The sequence below is a fragment of the Oryctolagus cuniculus genome, chromosome 19, assembly GCF_964237555.1.
Source record: "Oryctolagus cuniculus chromosome 19, mOryCun1.1, whole genome shotgun sequence".
NCBI classification, from domain to species: Eukaryota; Metazoa; Chordata; class Mammalia; order Lagomorpha; family Leporidae; genus Oryctolagus; species Oryctolagus cuniculus.
The window spans coordinates 7289860-7310039 of NC_091450.1; the positions used below are offsets into that span (position 1 = coordinate 7289860).

Consider the following 20180-nt stretch of genomic DNA (forward strand, 5'->3'; position numbering starts at 1 on the left):
ATCCAATGCAGAGGCTGGCGCTGTGGCTCAGCGGGTTAATGCCCTGGCCTGAATCGACGGCATCCCATATGGGCACCGGTTCGAGACCTGGCAGCTCCACTTCCAATCCAGCTCTCTGCTATGGCCTGGGAAAGCAGTAGAAGATGGCTCAAGTCCTTTGGCCCCTGCACCCATGTGGGAGACCTGGAAGACGTTCTTGGCTCCTGGCTTTGGATCGGCACAGTTCTGGCTGTTGCGGCCAATTGGGGAGTGAACCATCGGTTGGAAGACCTCTGTCTCTCTCTTCCTCTCCTCTCTGTGTTAACGCTGACTTTCAAATGAAAAAAAAAAATCTAAAAAAAGTGCGTACAAAGCACTTAGCACACTGCCTCACACTCAAAGCCTTAAGTTTTCACCAAGGTCGGTTTGCCTCGTGTTCTAAAATTCATTTCCTTTTGAGTATTTTAGCATCCTTCTGGGTGTTCTAAAACTGTGTTTATCATATTTAGAGATAAAATTTAAATGAAGTAAAATGCAGTTAATTTGAAGAAGGACTCTTCAGAAAAACATTTTATAATGTTTGAGAGTAGAGAGAGTGGAACAGGACACACAGGGCACAAAGCGAGCTCACATCCGGTGGGCATGTAACAGGTGCACCTAAAATACCCAAAAGATTGGGGGACAACAGAATGGTACACTTGGGGCTGGCATTGTGGTGTAGTGGGAAAAGCCGCGTTGCTGCCTGCAATGCCAGAATCTCAAGTGGGCACTGGTTTGAGTCCAGCTGCTCCACTTCCGACTCAGCTCCCTGCTACTGCGCCTGGGAAAGCAGCGGGAGATGGCCCAAGTGCCTGGGCTCCTGCCCCCGCGTGGGAGACCTGGAAGAAGTGCCTGGCTCCTGGCTTTGGCCTGGTCCAGCCTTGGCTGTTGTGGCCGTTTGGAAAGTGAACCAACAGATGGAAGATCTGTCTAACTCTGACTTGCAAATAAAATCTTTTTTAAAAAATGGTACATTTGAATGGATAACAAAAGTTCTCAAGAGGGTGGAATTTTAACTCAACCGGATATGACGTAATTCAAAAGCTGTTTGCCAGGGCTGTTGCTGTTGCTGTGGCGTAGCAGGTGAAGCTGCCACCTGCAGTGCCGGCGTCCCATATGGGTGCCGGTTCAAGTCCCCACTGCTCCACTTCCAATCCAGCTCTCTGCTATGGCCTGGGAAAGCAGTGGAAGATGGCAGAAGCCCTTGGGCCCCTGCACCGTGTGGGAGACCCAGAGGAACTCCTGGCTCCTGGCTTTGGATCAGTGCAGCTCCGGCCATTGCAGCCAATTGGGGAGTGAACCAGCGGATGGAAGACCTCTCTCTTTCTCTCTGCCTCTCCTTCTTTTCTGTGTAACTCAAATAACTTAATTAAAAAAAAAAAAAAAAAAAGCAAGCTGTTTGCCTCCTGTGGAACAGTGAGGGATGAGGGTTAGCTACAACCCACTGCCTCCCAGCCAGAACAGCCCAGAAAGACCCTGACCCAGCCCTGTCTCCAGTCTGAAATTCCCATCTCTTCTCCACTTGGGCCCCCTTCCCTCCCAGCCCTCCTGCGGGGTCAAGGGGAGATCACCATCATCCCCCCTTACTGTTCATGGACCCCAGCCCCTTCCCACACCCCACCAGCCCAGTTACAAGTGACGATTTTCTGTTTATTGCTCAAAAACAAAAATCCAGAAGCAAAGGTGGAGAAAATGGGGGTTGGGCAGACAGCAGAAAGGGGGCGGGGCCTGGGCCCGGCTTGCCCCTTCCTCCCTCTTCTCCCGACCCCCGCCCCTCGGAGAAGACCCAGGCATCTGGGAGAGGAGGGGCCAGGGGAACCACAGGGCTGTCAGGGGCAGTCCTGGAGGGGTGCCCTGGGCTGCAGGCGCCCCAGGAGTTGCAGGGGCTGGGGGAAGGGCTGAGTTCCCCTCCTGGGATCCAAAAGCCAGTAGGGTAGGGGAGAGCAGGCCTCCCCCTTGTTTGGCAACTGACAAGAAGAGGCTTTGGGAGGCAGGATGCTGGTTTATTTACCGTCGGGTCTCCAGGGCCACGGAAGCCCCCTCGTGGGATGGGGGGAGACTATGTACACAGCAGGGAAGAGGGGAGCCAGGAACCAGCCAGAGACCAGGTCCTGTGTTCCCCGCTGCCCTGGGTGGGGGAGGGGAGGGGCGTCCTGGGTCCCATAGCCTTAGCCTTGGCTTCAGATAGAAACTTCATACTCCCGCGTATCCTGAAGACAGAGAGAGAAGAGCAGTTGTTGGTGTGGGAGGGCAGCAAAGTGGGGAGGTGGCATCCACGAGACGGGCAAAGCACCCCAGGTTTTCAACGGATCCCTGAGGTTGGGGGGGAGTCACATGATGGGAATGAGGCCGAATTTGGCCAGGGATGGGTTTCGTTGCTCCTACAGTGTTCTAGGGATGCTGCAAACACCTACGTCTCTGCTTTGTCTCCAACGACAAGAGCTGGTCGCTGGGCCTAAGTTCCCACGGTGGCCCGAGCTGCATCCTGTTCTCACTATTTCCAGTTGCTCCCCCAGCATGTGGCTGGCTTTGGCAATGGCCTCTAAGGGGGTGAGGGGTGCAGGGGGCACTCACCCCAGCTTCATACAGCGGATTGCTGAAGTCTGACTCCACGGTGATGGGGCTGTAGGAGTGGGAGCCTGAGAAGCCGAAGAGGGATTTCCCCTGCAGCCTGGGGAAGACGGGAGCTTATCAGCAGGTGCACCCGGAGCTGCCCCCTCCCCAGCCTCCTGCACACAGCAGCCCCCTCCACCCCACCCCCGCATCACACACTCACTTGGTATAGTATATGTAAACGCCACTGCCAAGGACAATGACCAAGCCCAAGGGCAGCAGGATGGCCAAGGCAAGGTTCCCTCCCTCCAGCTGCCGCGACGGGTCTGTGGTCTGGGTCACTGCGGATGGAAAGGCAGGAGGCCAGTGAGCCCAGGCTGGCACCGTCCTAGGCTCTCCCAGCCTCCGGCCCCGGGGCCCTGAGCCCTGGGTCTCACCCCTCCTGCCCCCAGTCTCTGCCTTGCCCTCCTGGCCTGCCAGGCCGGGGGCTCCACCTGTGCCCTCACTCACTGACCTTCCAGTTTTCGGTTGTCCAGGAGCTCCTCATAGGCCACTGCGGGGAGAGGAGGGGGAGGGGGACGGGGTCTGAGCCAGGGAGGGAAGGAGGCTGGGGAGAGGGCCGGAGCCCAGTGGGGCTGGGCTGGGCAGCCTGGTTCTCTCTGCCCTCTGCTCAACCTAAACGTAGCCTTGCTGTGGGGCGGGGCCGGGGATGGGGGCAACAGAAGTGATCAGGGCAGGCCACTTTCCTCCTACTGTAGCCCCAGGCTTCCTGGACAGGCTGAGCCAAGTACCTCTCTAGAATTTGCCAGAGACAGGGAAACTGAGGCCCGTCCAGGGAGGGCACAGGGGACTTGCAAAGCAAGGGCCCCCGCTGCTCGAATCCCTGGCCTAGAATCTCCCCAGCACCTGTGCACCTGCCCCGGAGGATGAGCGCCCACAGGAGCCTGCTCCAGCGGCCTGGGACGTGCTGTCTGACTTGCCCGTCCTGTCACTCCCCTGAGCGGCCCCTCCTGCCCCTCCTGCCCAGGCACCTTTGCAGAGCGGGGGCTGACTGGTCCACTGGGAGGGGTGGCCGGGCACACAGGTGATGGTGACCTCGCCGATGAGCTCGAAGCCCTCGTAGCAGAAGAAGCGCAGCGACTCCCCCGCTTGGTAGTGGTGCTTGTACAGCGTCTGGTAGCCATTCTCGGGGACCCCAGGGTTCAGGCACGGCTCATATTTCACTGCAGGGAGGGTGCCAGTCAGCCGGCCACAGGCCCAGCATGTGGTCACCCTTCCCAGGGTGGTCCCCAGACTCACAGGCGCATTTGGGGACCCGGTCGCTCCACTTGGGGGTCCCTGTGTCCCGGCTGTAGCAAGTGAGCACGGCTGCCCCCTCCAGGCTGTACCCGGGCAGACAGCGGTACTGGACGTGGGAGCCCACGGGAAAGCCGGCGTCCGAGGCGGTGCGGTGGCCGTTGGTGATCTCACCAGGGTCGGCACAAGTCATGACTAGTGGCAGAAAGGCAAAGTCACCAAGCCTTATGGGAGCTCCCACTGGCACCGCCTGCCTGGGGCCCTGCTGTGGACGTTGTCATCAGAGCCATTTCTTACCTACAGACCTGCGCCAGGTAGCCTGCTAAACGTTTTACAACGTGATTACCCTGAGATGTCAAGGTTGGGGTCCAGGGCTCAGCACACATGACTGGCCCATGTCACTCAGCCAGAGCTGGAACCTGCCCAGGGTCACGGCCACACAGACACTGGACAGGGAAGTGCAGACTTGGGTCTCGGCTCAGCGGCAGGCTCCCTGTGTGGCCTTGCCACTTCCAGAGCCCCAGCCAGAGAGGCCCACTGAATTCTGCACACACGCCCTCCCCCAGCCTGCGAATCCTCCCAGGGGCAGGAGCGGTGTCCACAGGGGAGCTGTCCTTGCATCCAGCCCAAATCCGACTTCCTGAAGCGTCTCACCATGGGTTCCCGGCGGCAAGCCTCCTATTGCTTTCTGCTCCTCTAAAAAGCATCAGTGCTCCCAGCTCCTTTAAATGCCACCTCCTCCGGGAAGTCTCCTGCCCCATCCCCGAGAGAAGGAACCCAGCCTCTTCCCACAGCCCTTCCTGGAGCTTCTGCCAGGCCTGGCTTACTCACTGTTTACAGCACCAGGCACTGTGCACAAGCTTTGCTCTTCTCACTGCCCTGTTCCTGCAGCGCCCGCGAGGAAGCCGGGGCTCAGAGCCGTTAAGCCCCTGGCCCGAAGGCACCCCCACTCTGGGAAGTCCTGAGCTGTCGATCTTATGGGTCCCCCTCCCACATGGAGAGCTCTGTCAGGGTGGGGAGGACCCCAAGTCCCCTTCCCATAACCCTAACCCAGCATGGGGCGTCCGGGGCTGCATTCACAACACCAAGTCCCCAGCAGACCTCGGCCCTAGCCAAGTGCCTCCCCACAACGCCAAGGTCCGGGACCGGGAGATGCGCACGGGAGAGAAGCAAGCATTGGTGGAACCCAGCCCCTTGGGGACCGGAGGGGGCGGGACTCAGACCGGACAGAGGCGGGGTCAGGAGGGGAAGGGGCAGGGCCGTGAAACGAAGAAGGGGGCGGACGGAGCCCAGAACGGCGGGAGAGCGGGGCAGACAGGCAGGAGATCCCAGTAAGGACGGCTTCGGGGCGCCAATGGACGAAGGAAGAGCCAGGCGGGCCCCAGGTGGGTCGAGGGGCGGGGACCGGGTGGGACGGGGCGGGGCCGCGAGGGCAGGGGGCGGGGCCCAGGTGGGACGGGGCGGGGCCTTCTCACTCTTCTGGCAGGCGGGCGGCGCGGCGCTCCAGGACAGGTCCCACTGGCAGGTGAGGATGTCGGAGCCCAGCAGCTCGTAGCCAGGCTCGCACTGGTAAGTGAGCACCGTGCCCCGGATCAGGTCCCCGTGAGACGCCGTCCTCCAGCCCCACTCCGGAGGCGGCAGCTCGGGGCACGTGTCGTTCCTGGGGACCTCTGCGGGGGCGGGAGGCGACGTTGGCGGTTGCCCTTTGACTCAGCCTCGGGGGCTTCAACCCGGTGCCCCTTCCGGGACCTCTGGCCTGCCGCGTCCCTGCCCTTTCCGAGACCCCCGTGCCCCGGTACCTTTGAAATGCAGTACGAAGCCCTGTCCCAGGCCCGGATTCGGGGGTCCGGGCGGTGCCTGGAACTGCAGCGTAAGGTCCGGCCCAGAGGAGAGCAGGCGGCGGCGCGGCTGAGGGCCCCGCAGCTGAGCCAGAACTCGGGCGCTGGGGCCGTCGCCGTCGAACAGGGTCAGCATGTCCCCTTCGCGGACATTCAGGCTGCGGGGGGTGGGACCAGGCAGTAGGGCGGGGCCACGGCCGGCCCCTCCCATCTGTTACTCTACAGTTCCCAACTGTGTTCAGGAGTAACGCCTCCTCCCTCCAGCCCCGCCCCGCCTTCCCTCTCCTAGGCCTGGCACTGCCTCAGTGCTGTCCGGTCCTGGGTTCCTCCTCTATGCTGAGCCCTCCGCGCTCCGCCTGTTCTACGGCTCCGTCCAGTCCTCAACCTGCTCATCAACCAGCTCCGCCCACTCTCAAAGCCTTCCTCCATCACCATGGGATCCGCAGCGTAGCCGAGCACCGGCTCTGACCAATCACAGGCCGCATACTCATGGTCACCCCGCAAGACTCCCGAGGCGCCTCAGCACCTGCTTTGGGGCCATGCCCACTACTGGCCCAGCACACCCAAGCTGCTCACTGGATTCTTCCCACAACCCTCCCCCCTCCCAACACACACCATGGATGCTGGTACGATGCAGCCGTTTGGACCTTGGTCCCAGGAAATTGCTCCAGGGGCAGCCTGAGGAACGTGCCGTTAGGGACAGAGGCCAGAGCCCTTTGTTCTCAACAGCCCCTAATGAGGGCTGCATTACTGTGTTTATCTGTCCAAGATTGCCAGGCTACTGATTTGCACCCAGGTCTGCCACCCTGTCCGGAACCCTGGGTCACCTCTTTGATCAGCTCACACGTCTCCCGAAGTCTGGGTGGACACAGAAGAGCCAGCCAGGCTCCCAGTGTGGCCGTGCACACTGCACCGCATCAAGCCCACACCCACCACACCCCCAGCCTGACCCAAACGTACATCTCAACTTGGAGCAAGATGCGCTTCTCTTCCTGGACGTGCAGGCCCCACACGCAGTCCTGGCCGGGGCTGTAGCTCTGGGGCCAATCAGGAGAGAGGACCACGCCAGCTGCCTCCGACAGCTCCCCTCCGCACATGGCTGGGGCAGAGGAGTACTAAGTTCAGGACGCATGTGGGCACGCGGTCTCTACATCTCTGCAGTCCTCATCGCGCACCTGGCCACAGCGCACACGCCCCAGACCCCAACACGCGTTTGCTGTGCCCTAAGGTGCACCTGCTTCTTTCCACACGAGGTCCTCTTGTGGCCAATCCTGAGCCCTGCTCTGCATTAGCCCCGCCCACTCTCCAGCTCACCCAATCCCAGGTCTGGCTCCCAAAGACATTTGAGCAACAAGCCCACCAATGATTCCGCTAAGGGGACAATATGGGGGGACAGGGCTTGTCCCGTGTGGGTTTTTGCGAGCTGGGTTTCTTTCCTGAACGGCCGGCAGGCTGAAGACCCTCACTCACCCTTGCAGGCTGGCTCTGTGGCGTTCCAGTGGGGTTCCGTGGGATCCACACATTCGATAGCGTTGGGGGGTCCTGGGGGCTCCAGGGCATACCCCGGAAGGCAGGAGAAAGTGGCCAGCGCCCCTGGGCGGTACTCGGGGTCCGTGGTGGTGACGTTGCCATGGGCCAGGAAGGGGGCGAAGCATCGGTCCTCCTCGAAGGCTGGGGAAAGATCAGTCACACAGACGCCTGGGTGGGCTGAACTCAGGCCGGGGGCCATGCAGGGGGCTTTTTAAAAACTCGGTGCCCTTGGCCTTAGCTTTCACTGTCCAGCTTGTTAGCAACCCAACACTCCTCTCACACCTTCCTGTTACCCCCCAGGCCCCTGGAGGCAAACGTCCGGGCTGCAGATGGGAAAGTCCACTTCCCCAAGGTCACCCCAGCAGGCGATGGAGGAACCAGATGGCTTGGTTCCCAGCCACAGACACTTGGCTCTGGAAACAGCCAAGAGGGGCGGCGCAGGGCGGGGGTGTCTTTGGAGAGCTGGCTTGTGTAGGTGTGTGTGCCCCCGTAAAAATGCCAGTCGGGCTCTGGCACCCAAGCTGTTGCCGCAGGTCCAGAGCTCGGTCATTAATTCAGATCCAGCCACGTGCGGAGCGTGTCAGGGTCTGCCCCCTCTGATTGCATAGCTGCACAGCAAGCTGTGCGGGGGGACTTCGGTGCCTATGAAACTGATGAGGCTCTGGTGGCCCACACTTGTGGATTCAGGCCTCAAAACCAGGGATTCTCACCAAGGACCAGCCTCCCCCCTCCCCCCAACACCCGCAGAGTTGATTGTGCAATCCATTCCTGTTCTATTTCACCGTTGCTTAATCTGGTAAGGTATCAAGTCCAAATCCTACCCCACCCCTCCACCCCCAGCAGGGCCCAAGGCCAGGTCCATTTCTCTCATGAGTCATACTGGTCACTGGCTTCTCCCACCTCTGAACATCTCATTTCGTCTCTACTCTTCATATAAAACCTGTGCTCCAGCCCAGCTCCAATTCTGTCTCCGGCACACGCTCGGCGTTGTTCTACCCGCTCCTTTTGGCTCTCACAGTTCCCCTCCCCCGAGATGCTCTTTCTCAGTCTTCCTCTTTTAAAATACCCTCCACCCTTTAATGCCAAGTTCAGGTGCCTCTTCTCCCACGGTCACGGGCCTCGTTTCTCCCTACCCAGGCTCCGTTCCTCCTTCTCCCGTTCTCATCTGGGGAAGCACACCTTCCCCACTCCCAGCCCAGCAGGCTCACCTGGGGCCAGCCAGGAACAGCCACGGGATGCGGACCTGCCAATCAGAACAGGCATGGCTCCCCAGCCACAGTGATTGGCTCAGGCAGAGGCACAGGATTTAACCAGGTCAAGGAGAGCCTTTCCTGGCATTTTTTTTGCTGATGCACTCAGCAAAGAAGGGCGCTCGCTCCCTGTGGCGGGTTTGTTACATTGGTGGTAAGCCTGCAGCAAGGGCTGTGACACAGAGAACGCCTGCCCGAGGAGGAAGTCAACACAGGGCAAAGGGAGATGGAGGGAACGGGTCTCGGCTAGCACCTGGATCCAGCCGCACTTGACGCCTAACATAGAAAAGGCTGCCCAGGGAAGGAGAGGGGTCCCCACGAAGGGATCCTTGTCGTGTGGGGGCAGGAGGGAGACCAGCCTGGGTTCAGATGAGCAAGTGTGTTCACGGCTGGGCCTGGGGTCAGGCAGAGGGGAAGGTGTGGGTTTGGAGAGGATTACCTTCGAATCGGAGGCTGAGCAGCAGGGGATTGGCGGGCGTCTCCGACAGCAGCTCCACGTAGAGCGACTGAGCGTCACTGATGAGGCCCCGCTCGGGGACGTCATCCATGTCTGAGTCGTAGATCACTGGGGACAGGGGGCTGCCCCCTGAGCGCACCAGCAGCCTGGGGGGACACAGAGGCTGGCTAGGCGCCCCATATCCCTGTAGAAGCTGCCTCACCTCCTGCCTGCTCACTATTTTTTTTTTTTTAAGATTTATTTATTTGCAAGAGTTACAGAAAGGCAGAGAGAGAGAGAGAGCTCTTCCATCCACTGGTTCACTCCCCCAAAGGGCTGCATCCGAAGCCAGGAGCCAGGAGACTCTTCCAGGTCCCCCATGTGGGTGCAGGGGCTTTAAGGACCTGGGCCATCTTCCACTGCTTTCCCAGGCCATAGCAGAGAGCTGGATGGTAAGTGGAGCAGCTGGGACTCGAACCGGCGCCCATGGGGGATGCCGGCACCGCAGGCAGCAGCTTTACCCACCATTCCACAGCGCCGGCCCCTGACTCATTTTTAGAAATAGCTCTTAGTGCCTGGCGCCGCGGCTCACTAGGCTAATCCTCCGCCTTGCGGCGCCGGCACACTGGGTTCTAGTCCCGGTCGGGGCACCGGATTCTGTCCCTTGTTGCCCCTCTTCCAGGCCACCTCTCTGCTGTGGCCCAGAAGTGCAGTGGAGGATGGCCCAACTACCTGGGCCCTGCACCCGCGTGGGAGACCAGGAGAAGTACCTGGCTCCTGCCATTGGATCAGCACAGTGCGCTGGCCGCAGCGCGCTGGCCACAGCGGCCATTGGAGGGTAAACCAACGGCAAAAGGAAGACCTTTCTCTCTGTCTCTCTCTCTCACTGTCCACTCTGCCTGTCAAAAAAAAAAATTAATTAATTAATTAAAAAAAAAGAAAGAAATAGCTCTTAGTGTCAAAAACTACACTCATTGAGGCTGATGCAAGTTTAACTCTCAGAAGAACTCTTGAATCAGATACTATTATTCTGAAAGATTAATAATGCCTGCCCAAGATCATACGGCAGAACTGGGGCTCCACAAGGGTAAAAAATGATGGGGGCAGGAGTCATGGCGCAGTGGATTAAGCCACTGCCAGGAACACCTCCATCCCACACTGGGGTACTGGTTAGAGTCCCAGCTGCTCTGCTTCCGACCCAGCTTCCTGCTAACATGCCTGGGAAGGCAGAGGAGGATGGTTCAAAGCACCAGGGCTCCTGCCACCCACATGGGAGACCTGGGTGGAGCTCCAGGCTCCTGGCTTTTGCCTGGCCCAGACCTGGCTGTTGTGAGTATTTGGGGAGTGAGCCAGCAGATAGAAGATTTCTCTCTCTCTCTCTCTCAACTAAATAATGTTCTTTTAAAAACAATGATGGGGGCTGGCACTGTGGCATAGAAGCTTACGCCTCCGCCTGCAGTGCAGGCATCTCATATGGGTGCCACTTCGGGTCTGGGCTGTTCCACGTCTGATCCAGCTCCCTGCTACTGTGCCTTGAAAAAGCAGTAGAAGATGGCCCAAGTGCTTGAGCCCCTGCACCCACATGGGAGACCCAGAAGACGCTCCTGGCTCCTGGCTTCAGCTTAGCTCAGCCCTAGCTGTTACATCTATTTGGGGAGTGAACCAGCAGATCAGAAATCAATCTCTCCTCTCTCTCTCTCTCTCTCCCCCTTCTCTCTGTATCTCTGCCTTTCAAATAAATAAATAAAAATGACAACAGTAATGCAGCAAACAGTGCACATTGATGCTTAAGGCACTGGTCTGTGTACTTCCCATTTCTTAATGCATTTGTTCTCACAGAGGGGGAGGCCCCATTAGCTCCACTCTACAGATAAGAAAACCGAGGCACAGAGCGAGGAAGTGATCTTAGGCTGCACAGCTCGGCTCCCTGAGAAAGGGTTAGGGCCACACCATGTTTGATACACCCTACCCAGGTCCATCCCAGGATGAGCTAACTCCCAGCAACCAGAGATGGGGACTTCCAGCCCAAGACCCAGATGCTCACCGGTCATTGTCCTCATCCAGCGAGACCCTCTCAAAGTGCAGGTGCAGCCGGCGGCCCTCAGCTGCTTCAATGACCCAGCGGCAGGTAAGGTTGGGGCCAGCGGCTCCCCCAGGCTCAGGGGACACAATGCGGCCCAGGGTTGCATTGTGGATGGCGCCTCCGCAGGACGCTGTGGGCAGAGGAAGGGGCAGGTGACAGGTGACAGCCCGGCCTGGGGAGGGGGCGGGGCTCGGCCCTGCTCAGGTGCCTCTGCAGAGCCATGGCACCCACACCTCTGGCTGGGACCTGGGCCCGGATGGACACGCCCAAGAATGAAGATTCCGCTAACATGAAGACTCCCCAGACGTGGACGCCTGGGGCGGGGTGCTCCCGACCAAAACCCTCAGATGGAAAAAAACTGCAAGATGACAAGGCCGAGACCACAGGAGCCAAAGGAGGCGGGGTTCCCCTGGATGAAGGTTTTCCCTGGAGGAGAGTGCCTCCAGTGGTGGCCTCCAAAACAGCTTCTTCCGGGGTCATTTAGAATGGGGGTGGGGTGGGGGACAGGCTCACAAGATGGAGGCTCCCCAAGAATAGAGACGCCCAGTGCAGTGAGCTCCAGGACACAGACTCTTCCGGCAGAAACCCCTTCGGGATGGGCTTCCTTCCAAACACAGGGACCCCCAAGATAGGACCCTCCCGATGGGGTTCCCTGGGCAGCTGCCCCCACCCACCTAGGGCAGGTGACTTACCTATGCAGCTGGGGGGTTCGCCGTTCCAGGCTGGCCGGGTGCCATTGAGGCAGACAAGGGTCTCCTCGCCCTGCAGCTGGTAGCCTGAGTCACAGTGGAAGGTGGCAGAGCCCCCAGGGTGCAGGTCTGTCACACTCACGTCCCCGTGGGCCGGCCGCGGAGGGAAGCCACAGCTCAGCAGGTAGGCTGCAGCAGCGGAGTGCGGAGGGAGTCAATGCTTCTACACGCACTCGACCCTCAGACCAATCCACACACACACACACACACACACACACATACACACCCACACCGGCCTGGCCTGGACTCCCCGGCACAAATTAGTTCTCCCCGCGAGTCCACCCGTAAGAATAAGGACCCTCGCGCAGGTGCCTTGTCCCATGAGGTCATTTCACCACCCCCTCTATCTCCCCTCATCCGTGTAATTGGCCCACTTGGGCCCCCAGCTTGTGCATGTGGGAGCTGAGGCTCCAGGCTATTCAGAACCCTGGGCACTCGTAGGCTGTGTGACTTCAGGCAAACCAGTTGACTGCTCTGAACTCCAGCCAGCTCTAATAATAATAAATAGTACTGCAGGGCTAATTGCCAAAGCGAGCTCGCATGGTGGCTTTGAGGCAGGCAAAGGCTGAGTGACCTATTTTCCAGATGTGGAAAGTGAGCCTCCAAGTTGTGAAATGCCTCGTAGACACACATGCTCCCCTAAACACACACACACACACAGAGGCCTGGACACACGCACATGCACACAGACACGTGTGTGCACACACACACAGAGACACACGCACGCACACGCACACACACACAGGCTTTCTTCCACAGAGGTGCCTTGGGATAATACACCCTCAGCTTCCACCCAGAGGAACTACACGGCACTTCTTTAGGGACTGTCACTAAAGATCTTAACAGTTGGTGCCCTCAAGTGAACCCCCCCAGTGCAGCTGAAGTACTAAGAAAAGTTTGCCTTCCTTGAAAAATGGATTTGTCTTCTTTCCTGCAAGGAGAACTATACAATTTCCCTTTTTGCATTGGCTGCCAGGTAGCTTGGAACCATATTAAGGCGTGGCCCTAGCCGCAATGGCCTGTCCAGCCATACTCTGTCTTCTCGGCTCTACTAAGTGTGGCCCGCCGCCATTTTTTTTTTTTTTTGACAGGCAGAGTGGACAGTGAGAGAGAGAGACAGAGAGAAAGGTCTTCCTTTGCCGTTGGTTCACCCTCCAATGGCCACCGTGGCCGGTGCGCTGCGGCCGGCGCACCGCGCTGATCCAATGGCAGGAGCCAGGAGCCAGGTGCTTTTCCTGGTCTCCCATGGGGTGCAGGGCCCAAGCACCTGGGCCATCCTCCACTGTACTCCCTGGCCACAGCAGAGGGCTGGCCTGGAAGAGGGGCAACCAGGACAGAATCCGGCGCCCCGACCGGGACTAGAACCTGGTGTGCTGGCGCCGCTAGGCGGAGGATTAGCCTAGTGAGCCGCGGTGCCAGCCCGCCATTTTTTTCTTACTTATTCTATTTAATGGCACTGCTTGCATTCTTTCTGAAAGCTTCCTGAAATTCTTAGGGAAGCCTATGGAATAAAAGAAAGAAATGGAAAGTTCCTTGTTATAGATGATGAGCTCTGAACTTGACCCTGACGGATTTCTGTGTGCCTACATTTCAGAAGCTGGCAGAACTCACCCAGAAGGGCTTCCTGGAGGAAGCACACCAAAACCGTGTCTTGTAGGAGGGGCAGGTTCTGGGCAGCAGAGGGCTTGGGAGACCCCCGCCTGCCTGGGCCTTTGCTTTCTCTGATTTCCAACCCTCGGTGGTTTTGTGAAAGACCCAGTCCCTCCCTCTTTTCAAAAACTCAAGCTGGACCCTGGGAGGGGGAGTGACAAAGACCCCGACTTTGCCCTCTGAGGGTCTCAGTCTACTGAGATAGACAGACCCCCACAACAACTTAGAACCGGGTGGTTTCCATCAAGCTTAGCTGCAGAGGCAGCGTGAATGCGTTCCTTGGCGTCCAGGTCTCCTGTACAGCACACAGCTCCTGCCCTACACATCATTCTGCTCCCGCCCTCACCCTGATCTAGAACGCCCTCTCTCACACTTCCAAGGAGGACATCAAATACCACCTCTCCCAGGAAGCCTTCCTGACTTCTCTCTCCGACAGCTCTCCTTCTTCTCTCTAGGTAATCTGGCATGCGTATTTTTTTTTCTTCCCCATCATGTTAACCACTGTCTAGCACCTCTGTGAGACTAAACAAGGCCTCATTGCATTTCTCTCCTAAAAGCCGAGCCAAGTTGATCAATCTGGAGGTAGGCAGAGCTGAATTCCGGTTCTGGGACCACAGCTTCCAAGCTGTTAACTCCCATCTGTAAGAAGTGGCCTGAAAGTTCTATCAAAGAAACAGGCACAGCCCAGCAGGGTGCTCAGAGGACATGAAAATCCTACCCCTTGGGCTCCATTAATGAATGACCGGGAGTCAAGGCCACCGGGATGGGCCGGCTGGCCCTGAGCGCATGCATCGATGTAGCTCGCCATTGGATGCTCCCGGAATGGCTACGAGAAGCAACCCACCCAGGCAATGGCTGGTGAAGGGCTCGGGGCACCAGGGGATGGGGCCTTGGACCTCTCAGAGGAGCGTGTGAGGCCACAGTACACCGCGGTCCCCGTCGGTGCGGGCAGCCAATGGGTGCAGGTGGCCAATGGCTTAAACAGGACCCGGGTTGTCCCAAAGGCACGGCAAAGCCGCAAAGCCGAGAAGATGGGTGCAGGTAACAAAGGCCCGTTTATGCAACAGCGCAGCTTCCCCAGTGTTCCAGTTAGCCTGGAGAGTCCTATTTTCAATGCCCCAGGGAAGTGGCTGCTGAAAGCAGCCAGGGGGAGCCGTCCTGTAACATCGGAGAGTCCAGTCGGAGGCCCCCAGACCTGCGGGGCTCGCTCCCGCTCCCCCAACACCCAGGCCTCCACCGCCAAGCTCGTGGCCCCAGCTCCCTCGCTGGTCTCCCCATGAGTATGCCTCGTTGGTGGGCACCCTACTGGGCACAGGAGCCCCTGGGACAGGTCCAAGAGATGCCAAGGAAGCCAAGTAGAGGCTGTATCCTGGGTATAGTGCGTGACAGAGTTCAGCGGGTTGGGGGCGGGCAGCTAGCATACGGGAAGCCAGGCCAGGCCCCCAGTGACTCTCTCCAGAGAGCTCAGGAAGGGGGGGCAGCATTGAGTGTAGCGGATTAAACTGCTGACTGTAACCCTGGCAACCCGTATGGGCATTGGTTTGTGTCCCGGCTGCTCCACTTCTGATCCAGCTCCCTGCTAATGCGCCTGGGAAAGTAGCGGAAGATGGGCCAAGTGCTTGGGCCCCTGCACCCATGTGCGAGACCTGGAAGAAGCTCCTGGCTCCTGGCTCCTGGCTCCTGGCTTTGGCCTGGCCTGGCCCCAGCCATTGCAGACATTTGGGGAGTGAACTAGCAGGCAGAAGACCTCCCTCCCCCTCTCTCTCTGCCTTTCAAATAAGTAAGTACATCTTCCTTTCTTCTTCCTTTTTTTAAGAGCATAGGAAGGGGCTTTGCAGGAGCCAGCAGTGTCTGCAGTGGGGACATGGGCTGGGCCCCTTGCTTCATGCACACGTGTGCTAGAACACACACTGTGGGAGGGTTCCTGAATACGGGCGAGTATGCGTGTTCACACGTGTGCAGGCCGGCTGCGGGTGCGTGTCGGGAATGCAGCCATGCACGGGTACATCCCTGCTTCTGCCACGCCACACACAGTCCAGACATCAGAGAGACCTAAGGCACAAGGCCGAGGCTCCTGCTCCCCGATGAAAAGATTCCACACGTTGCCCTGTCGCAGGTGACACACAGCAGCCTGAAGCTGATAAACCTCTCTCTGATCGGAGGCCAACCTGTCTCCCAGACTGGCCCTTCCTGACCTCTGACCTCTGACCCCTGACCCTGAAGGCAGCGAGTGACGTCATCGTCGAGGTCTCACAGTGTCCCAGACACTGTCTGAAGCCCTTGACCAACGTGAACTCATTTGATCTCCCTCACAATATCACACAGGAAGTGCGCTCATCCCCTTCTTTCAGACGAGACCACGAGGCACAGAAAGGTTGGGTAAACGGTCCCAGGTCACACAGCAGCGAGGACGATCCTGCCCTGCAGGCCAGAGAGTCACGTGTTCTCTCCTCTCTGGGTCTGGGCTGTGCTTTCTCATCCACTCAGACATCTGCCTCCTTCCCTGTCTCCCTCGGCCAGCTCATCCTTTAGGGCCCAGCTTAGTCATCACCTTCTCCAGACACATGTCCCCACATCCCTGCAACTGCTTGCTCTGCCCGCCTGGCTTTCCTTCCTCTCAGCTCTTCTCGCGGAATGGTAACCATCCTGGTTGCTGTCTAGATTCTGAGCACCTTAAAGTCAGGTCCACACAGGGCCTGGCATGAAGCAGGTGCTCCATAAGCATTTCTAGAGCTGAGGGAGGGAACTTGCACTTGGAGGCAGGCACCCCTCTGGCACAGGTCTGTGAGTGTGTGACCTTGGTGTGCACAAGTCTCCTCAGAGCCCTGCTGCCCAGGGTCCCTCTCAGTGCCTTGTGTCTTGGAGAAGCTCCTTTTGCGCCCAGGATGACCCCCCTGCCCATCCACCAGCACCCCCAGATGCCTCACCCTGATAGTGGATCCTGAAGCCACCGCCCCGTGGGACGCGCGGGCTCTGGAAGTGCAGGAGCAGCCGATTCGTTGGGCTCCGAAGGACCTGTCCTTGTCCCAGCATGGAAGAGTTGGCCAGGAGTCGGGGGGCCAGGCCTGGGGAGCCCCCTCCAGCCAGCACCAGGAGCTCCTCCTCCTGAGACAGGTTCAGTGTCTGGACCTAAAGACGGCAGACACACACTCACCAGGGCAAATCAGATCGGGTTGGGATGTGACCCCTGAAGCCCCCTGCCACCTTCCTTGTCTGGGTGGAGCAGCCCAAACACCATGGTGAGTTTCTGAGTCAGCAGAGCCGGGAGGCAGGGGCTGGGAAGTGCCCAGGCCTGGGCCTCGTTACCTGGATCTCAATGCCGTAGCCCGGGTAGACGTGGATGCTGTACGTGCAGTCCAGGAGTCCTAGGGTGCGACTGGCGGTGCTCCCCAAGTCTGGAGACTCCACAAATCCTTCGCCCTCGGAGATGTTGTTATTGCACAGAACTAAAGAGATGCCGGTGGCTGGGGGTGACCCCTTCACTCTCTTCTCCCCGTGCCCCTCGCCAACATTTCCCAGGCTCCCTCTCCCACCTGTACCCAGAACCCTCTTCCCAGGCGCAACAGATGGACAGTGCAGGCTGTGGCAAGGACTCATCCCTGCCTGTCTGATGCTATGAGCTGAAGCCTGGAGGAGCTTCCTTCTTCCCACGTTCCCAGCAGTCTCTCCTCCAACCCACAACCTCCTCCCCCACCCCCTTTCCATGGCCTCACCTGGACTGGTCACTGTGGTGGTGACGGTGGTCGTGGTGATGATGGTAGTCGTGGTCTCTTCCTCTCCTCCCTCGGGTCCCAGAGGTGGGACCGGGGAGGGGGGACTGGGAGGGGGCGGGGCTGTGGTTCCTGGGGGCGGGGTCAGCAGCTCTGGCGCTGTGGGTCCTGCCCCCCTGACGCCCTTAGGGGTTACGGCTGTTGTCAGAGGCCCTGTGGCTGGTTCAGTGGCCCGTGGCAGGTAGGGTGCTGCGGGAGTCTGGCCGGCTGGAGGGGTGGCCAGTGTGGTGTCTGGATCAGATCCTGGGACAGGACAAGGGGAATCAGGGCACAGAAGGAGTAAATGGGGGGAGGTCTGGAGTGGGGAGCAGTGCACAGGGAAAGTGGAGGTTCCCCCTGAACCCAAAGTCCATCCCCAGAAGGTACAGGTCTCAGAATTTCCACTCATCTTTCTCTCTGTGTGTCTCTGAGGGTGTCTGGCTAGCTGTCAATCATCCTCTGTGTCTTAGGTTCTGCCCATGCCCACTTCTGACTCTGCCCCAACTTTCTCAACTCTGTCTCCCTCTGGATGCCAGCGGCCTTCCTGGGGAGCCTTGCCCCCCTGTTCTGCAGCCTTCTCTGCCCTGGGCTGGCTCCCCACCTCTGTGCCACTCCCCACATTCTGGGCTGGCGCCTCACCAGGCAGGTAGCCCATCTCCGGGCCCCTCCTCAGCAGGGCCCCGTGGAGCAGCTCGGCCAGTGCCTCCGAGGCCACGGTGGGGGTCTCGCTGCCAGGCTCCGGCAGCGTCTCCTCTTCCTGAAGAGGCAGACCTAGAAGGTGGAGCTGTGTGAGCCTCTCCGCTCCCCACCACATCCCCTCCTCCAGAGTTCTTCCTCCCTCCTCCGTCTGCTGGGCTCGCAGGGCCTCAGAGGGTCCCGGGCTGGGCTGAGAGCCAAGACTGGAGGAGTGGTTCCCAGCTGCCCCTCACACTCCTACCCCTACCCCACCCCCGGCCGCGTGAGCCTCCAGCAGTCCAATGGAGCACTTACGGATGCTGGACAGCGCCAGCGGGGCTGACGGTGGAGGGGACCTTTGGGGCTGCCACCCTCCCCCGCTCCATGGTGCTGTCCTCCCCCCCAGTCCCCGGCCGCCGGGACCCTGAGACTCTGCAGAGGGTCTGGCAGCACCTCGGAGCCCTTGTTCCCGCAGTGTTCAGCTTTCTCTCAGGGTTTCTGTCTCTGCAGTGTGGCTGTCTCTTCCCTCTCTCTCTCTCTCTCTCTCTCTCTCTCTCTCTCTCTCCCTCTCTCTCTCTCTCCCCCTGCAGTCTCTGCCTCCTTCTCTGGAGAGTCTGGCTGGGAGACTGAGTATCCGCTCTCTGAACCCTGCCTCCGTTCATCTGTCTTTGTCCAGATGTCCAAGAGCAGAGCCTGGCGTCTCTCCCAGCACCCTCCACCTCCCACCCAGGTACCCCGCGTGCTCCTGCCGCCTGCCTCCGCAGATATCCCCCCAACTTCCCCAGCCCTCCTTCCTGGATTTAACCCTTGAGAGGCAGCCAAAAGCACCTCTTGTTGGCCCACTCCCTCAACGTTAGGCACAAGGGGCTCCCAGCACAAGCCAGAGAGCCCTGGCTTCCTCCTTCACATGCACTGTGCCCCTCCCCTCCCCCATGAGCTCCGGAGACCAGGATGCTTGGAGAAAGGAAGGCGGAGGACCTGTGGGGGCCTCCCCCCCTTCCCGCCCCCCATGCTCATGTCCTTACCCTGAATCCAGGGACAGCTCAGCAGAATCAGGAGCAGCAGCTGGGGAGGCGGCGGGTGCTGGGCCCTGGGAGTCCCCATGGCGACTCACCCCGATTTCTTCTCTCCTAAGCAATCTGGCTGCCACCTTTCCTCCGTCTCCTTTTATCTTTCTCTTTATTATTTTTTCCCCTGCTAAAGGGTCAGCAAAGGAATACAATTTATCTGCCCCTTGGAATGGAGGGGCAGAACTGGGCTGGGTGTTGCCTGGAGCCCCCACCCCCCTTTGCTCAGTCTCTTCTGTCCTCTGCTCCGGGATCGGTGGTAGAGGGGGGCGCGGCTCCGGCTGCAGGGGGTGGGGCTGAGAGGGCCGAAGGGGCCGGGTCGCCTGGGTTACCCTCTCGCTCTGCAACCTGGGTCCATCCGGCTGGATCCCAAGCCCGAGAAGTGAGGAGGAGGAAGGCAGCTTCCGGGGGCCTAGGGTGGGGTCGAGGATCGGGAAGCTTCCTACTGGGCTCTAGGGGGCTCTAGGGGAGGGGATGGGGTTGCGGAACCCGGAGAGAGGATGCTCTGGGCACTGGAGCTGCGGGAGGCAAAATCTGAGAGAGGTGTCGAGCTCACGTCAGATCCTGGGGACGGGCGAAGGGAGGGGCCTGGGATTTATTTGTGGGGGAGGGAGGAGGAGGAAGTGCAGATGGAGGGAGGTGGGATCTTACGAGCCAGGACCGTAATCCGCACTCCCGCGGCCCCTAGGGGGTGCAAAGGAAACTCTCCGGTCCCAGCAGCAATTAGACCCCTCCCCCGCCATTCCAGCACATCTGGAATCTAAATCTCCTCGTCCCCGGGCGCCGAGGGCCGGCAGAGCCTGGTTCGCGCCTGCTAAACCTCCCGGTCGGCCTCCTTCCCGCGTCCGGACGCCGCCGTGGGACCTCCCTGGGCCTTCCACAGGAGCTCAGGTGGAACGAACGGGCTCTCCCCGCCCGCAGGGCAAGGGCGGCTCTCCGTGGTTCCGGGAAGTCCTCGGGGTGGCCCGGCCGGGGTCTGGGGAGGGGAGACCCCCTCCTCTCCCAAACACCAGACTCCGACCCGCCGGCACGTCCTTTTCAGAACCACTGGGCGCGGACAGCGCCCACCGCCCCGCCCCCGCGAGCGGCCCGCCCCCGCTTCGGAGAGCCGCCGGCGATTGGCGGAAGCTGCTTTCTTTCATTGCTCATCGGTCCCCGCCCCGGGCCGGCTCTCCGAAGGCCGAGGGGGTTGGGGGAGCACAGGCTGACCGCTCCCGGGACCCGCAGACCTTCCGATGGGCCGCGGCGTCCCTGCCCGCAGTCCCGGGGCCGGCGGGGGCCGGCGG

The 20180-nt window shown here is 59.8% G+C and overlaps 1 protein-coding gene across 3 annotated transcripts; it reads right to left on the reverse strand.

Moving 5' to 3' along the window:
- Window positions 1-1647: 1647 nt before the first annotated feature.
- On the reverse strand, window positions 1648-19530 carry SEZ6L2 (seizure related 6 homolog like 2). 3 transcript variants are annotated; one of them, XM_002711866.5, is made up of 18 exons: window positions 18853-19530; window positions 17792-17923; window positions 17117-17416; window positions 16710-16849; window positions 16331-16532; window positions 11697-11882; window positions 10966-11134; window positions 8925-9088; window positions 7176-7376; window positions 6666-6804; window positions 5667-5863; window positions 5343-5537; window positions 3871-4062; window positions 3603-3794; window positions 3086-3124; window positions 2795-2912; window positions 2593-2689; window positions 1648-2228 (listed from the first exon to the last, which is right to left on the reverse strand). In XM_002711866.5, the coding sequence occupies exons 1-18, from the start codon at window positions 18929-18931 to the stop codon at window positions 2199-2201; spliced, it is 2772 nt and encodes a 923-aa protein (XP_002711912.1). In that variant the 5' UTR covers window positions 18932-19530; the 3' UTR covers window positions 1648-2198. The 3 variants fall into 3 exon arrangements, with proteins under 3 accessions (XP_002711912.1, XP_069920982.1, XP_017198036.1); XM_070064881.1 differs by lacking the exon at window positions 17792-17923; XM_017342547.3 differs by lacking the exon at window positions 3086-3124.
- Window positions 19531-20180: the final 650 nt, after the last annotated feature.

What these genes read in the sequence shown, in the direction of transcription:
- SEZ6L2 (XM_002711866.5), bottom strand. Translation starts at nt 18,931, where the DNA reads ATGGGGACTCCCAGGGCCCAGCACCCGCCGCCTCCCCAGCTGCTGCTC. An exon ending in GCTCAGCCTCCGATTCGAAG is followed by an intron (nt 7,377 to 8,924) that starts GTAATCCTCTCC and finishes ATCTTTCCCCAG; the next exon opens with CCTTCGAGGAGGACCGATGC. An exon ending in GTTTACATATACTATACCAA is followed by an intron (nt 2,690 to 2,794) that starts GTGAGTGTGTGA and finishes CGTCTTCCCCAG; the next exon opens with GCTGCAGGGGAAATCCCTCT.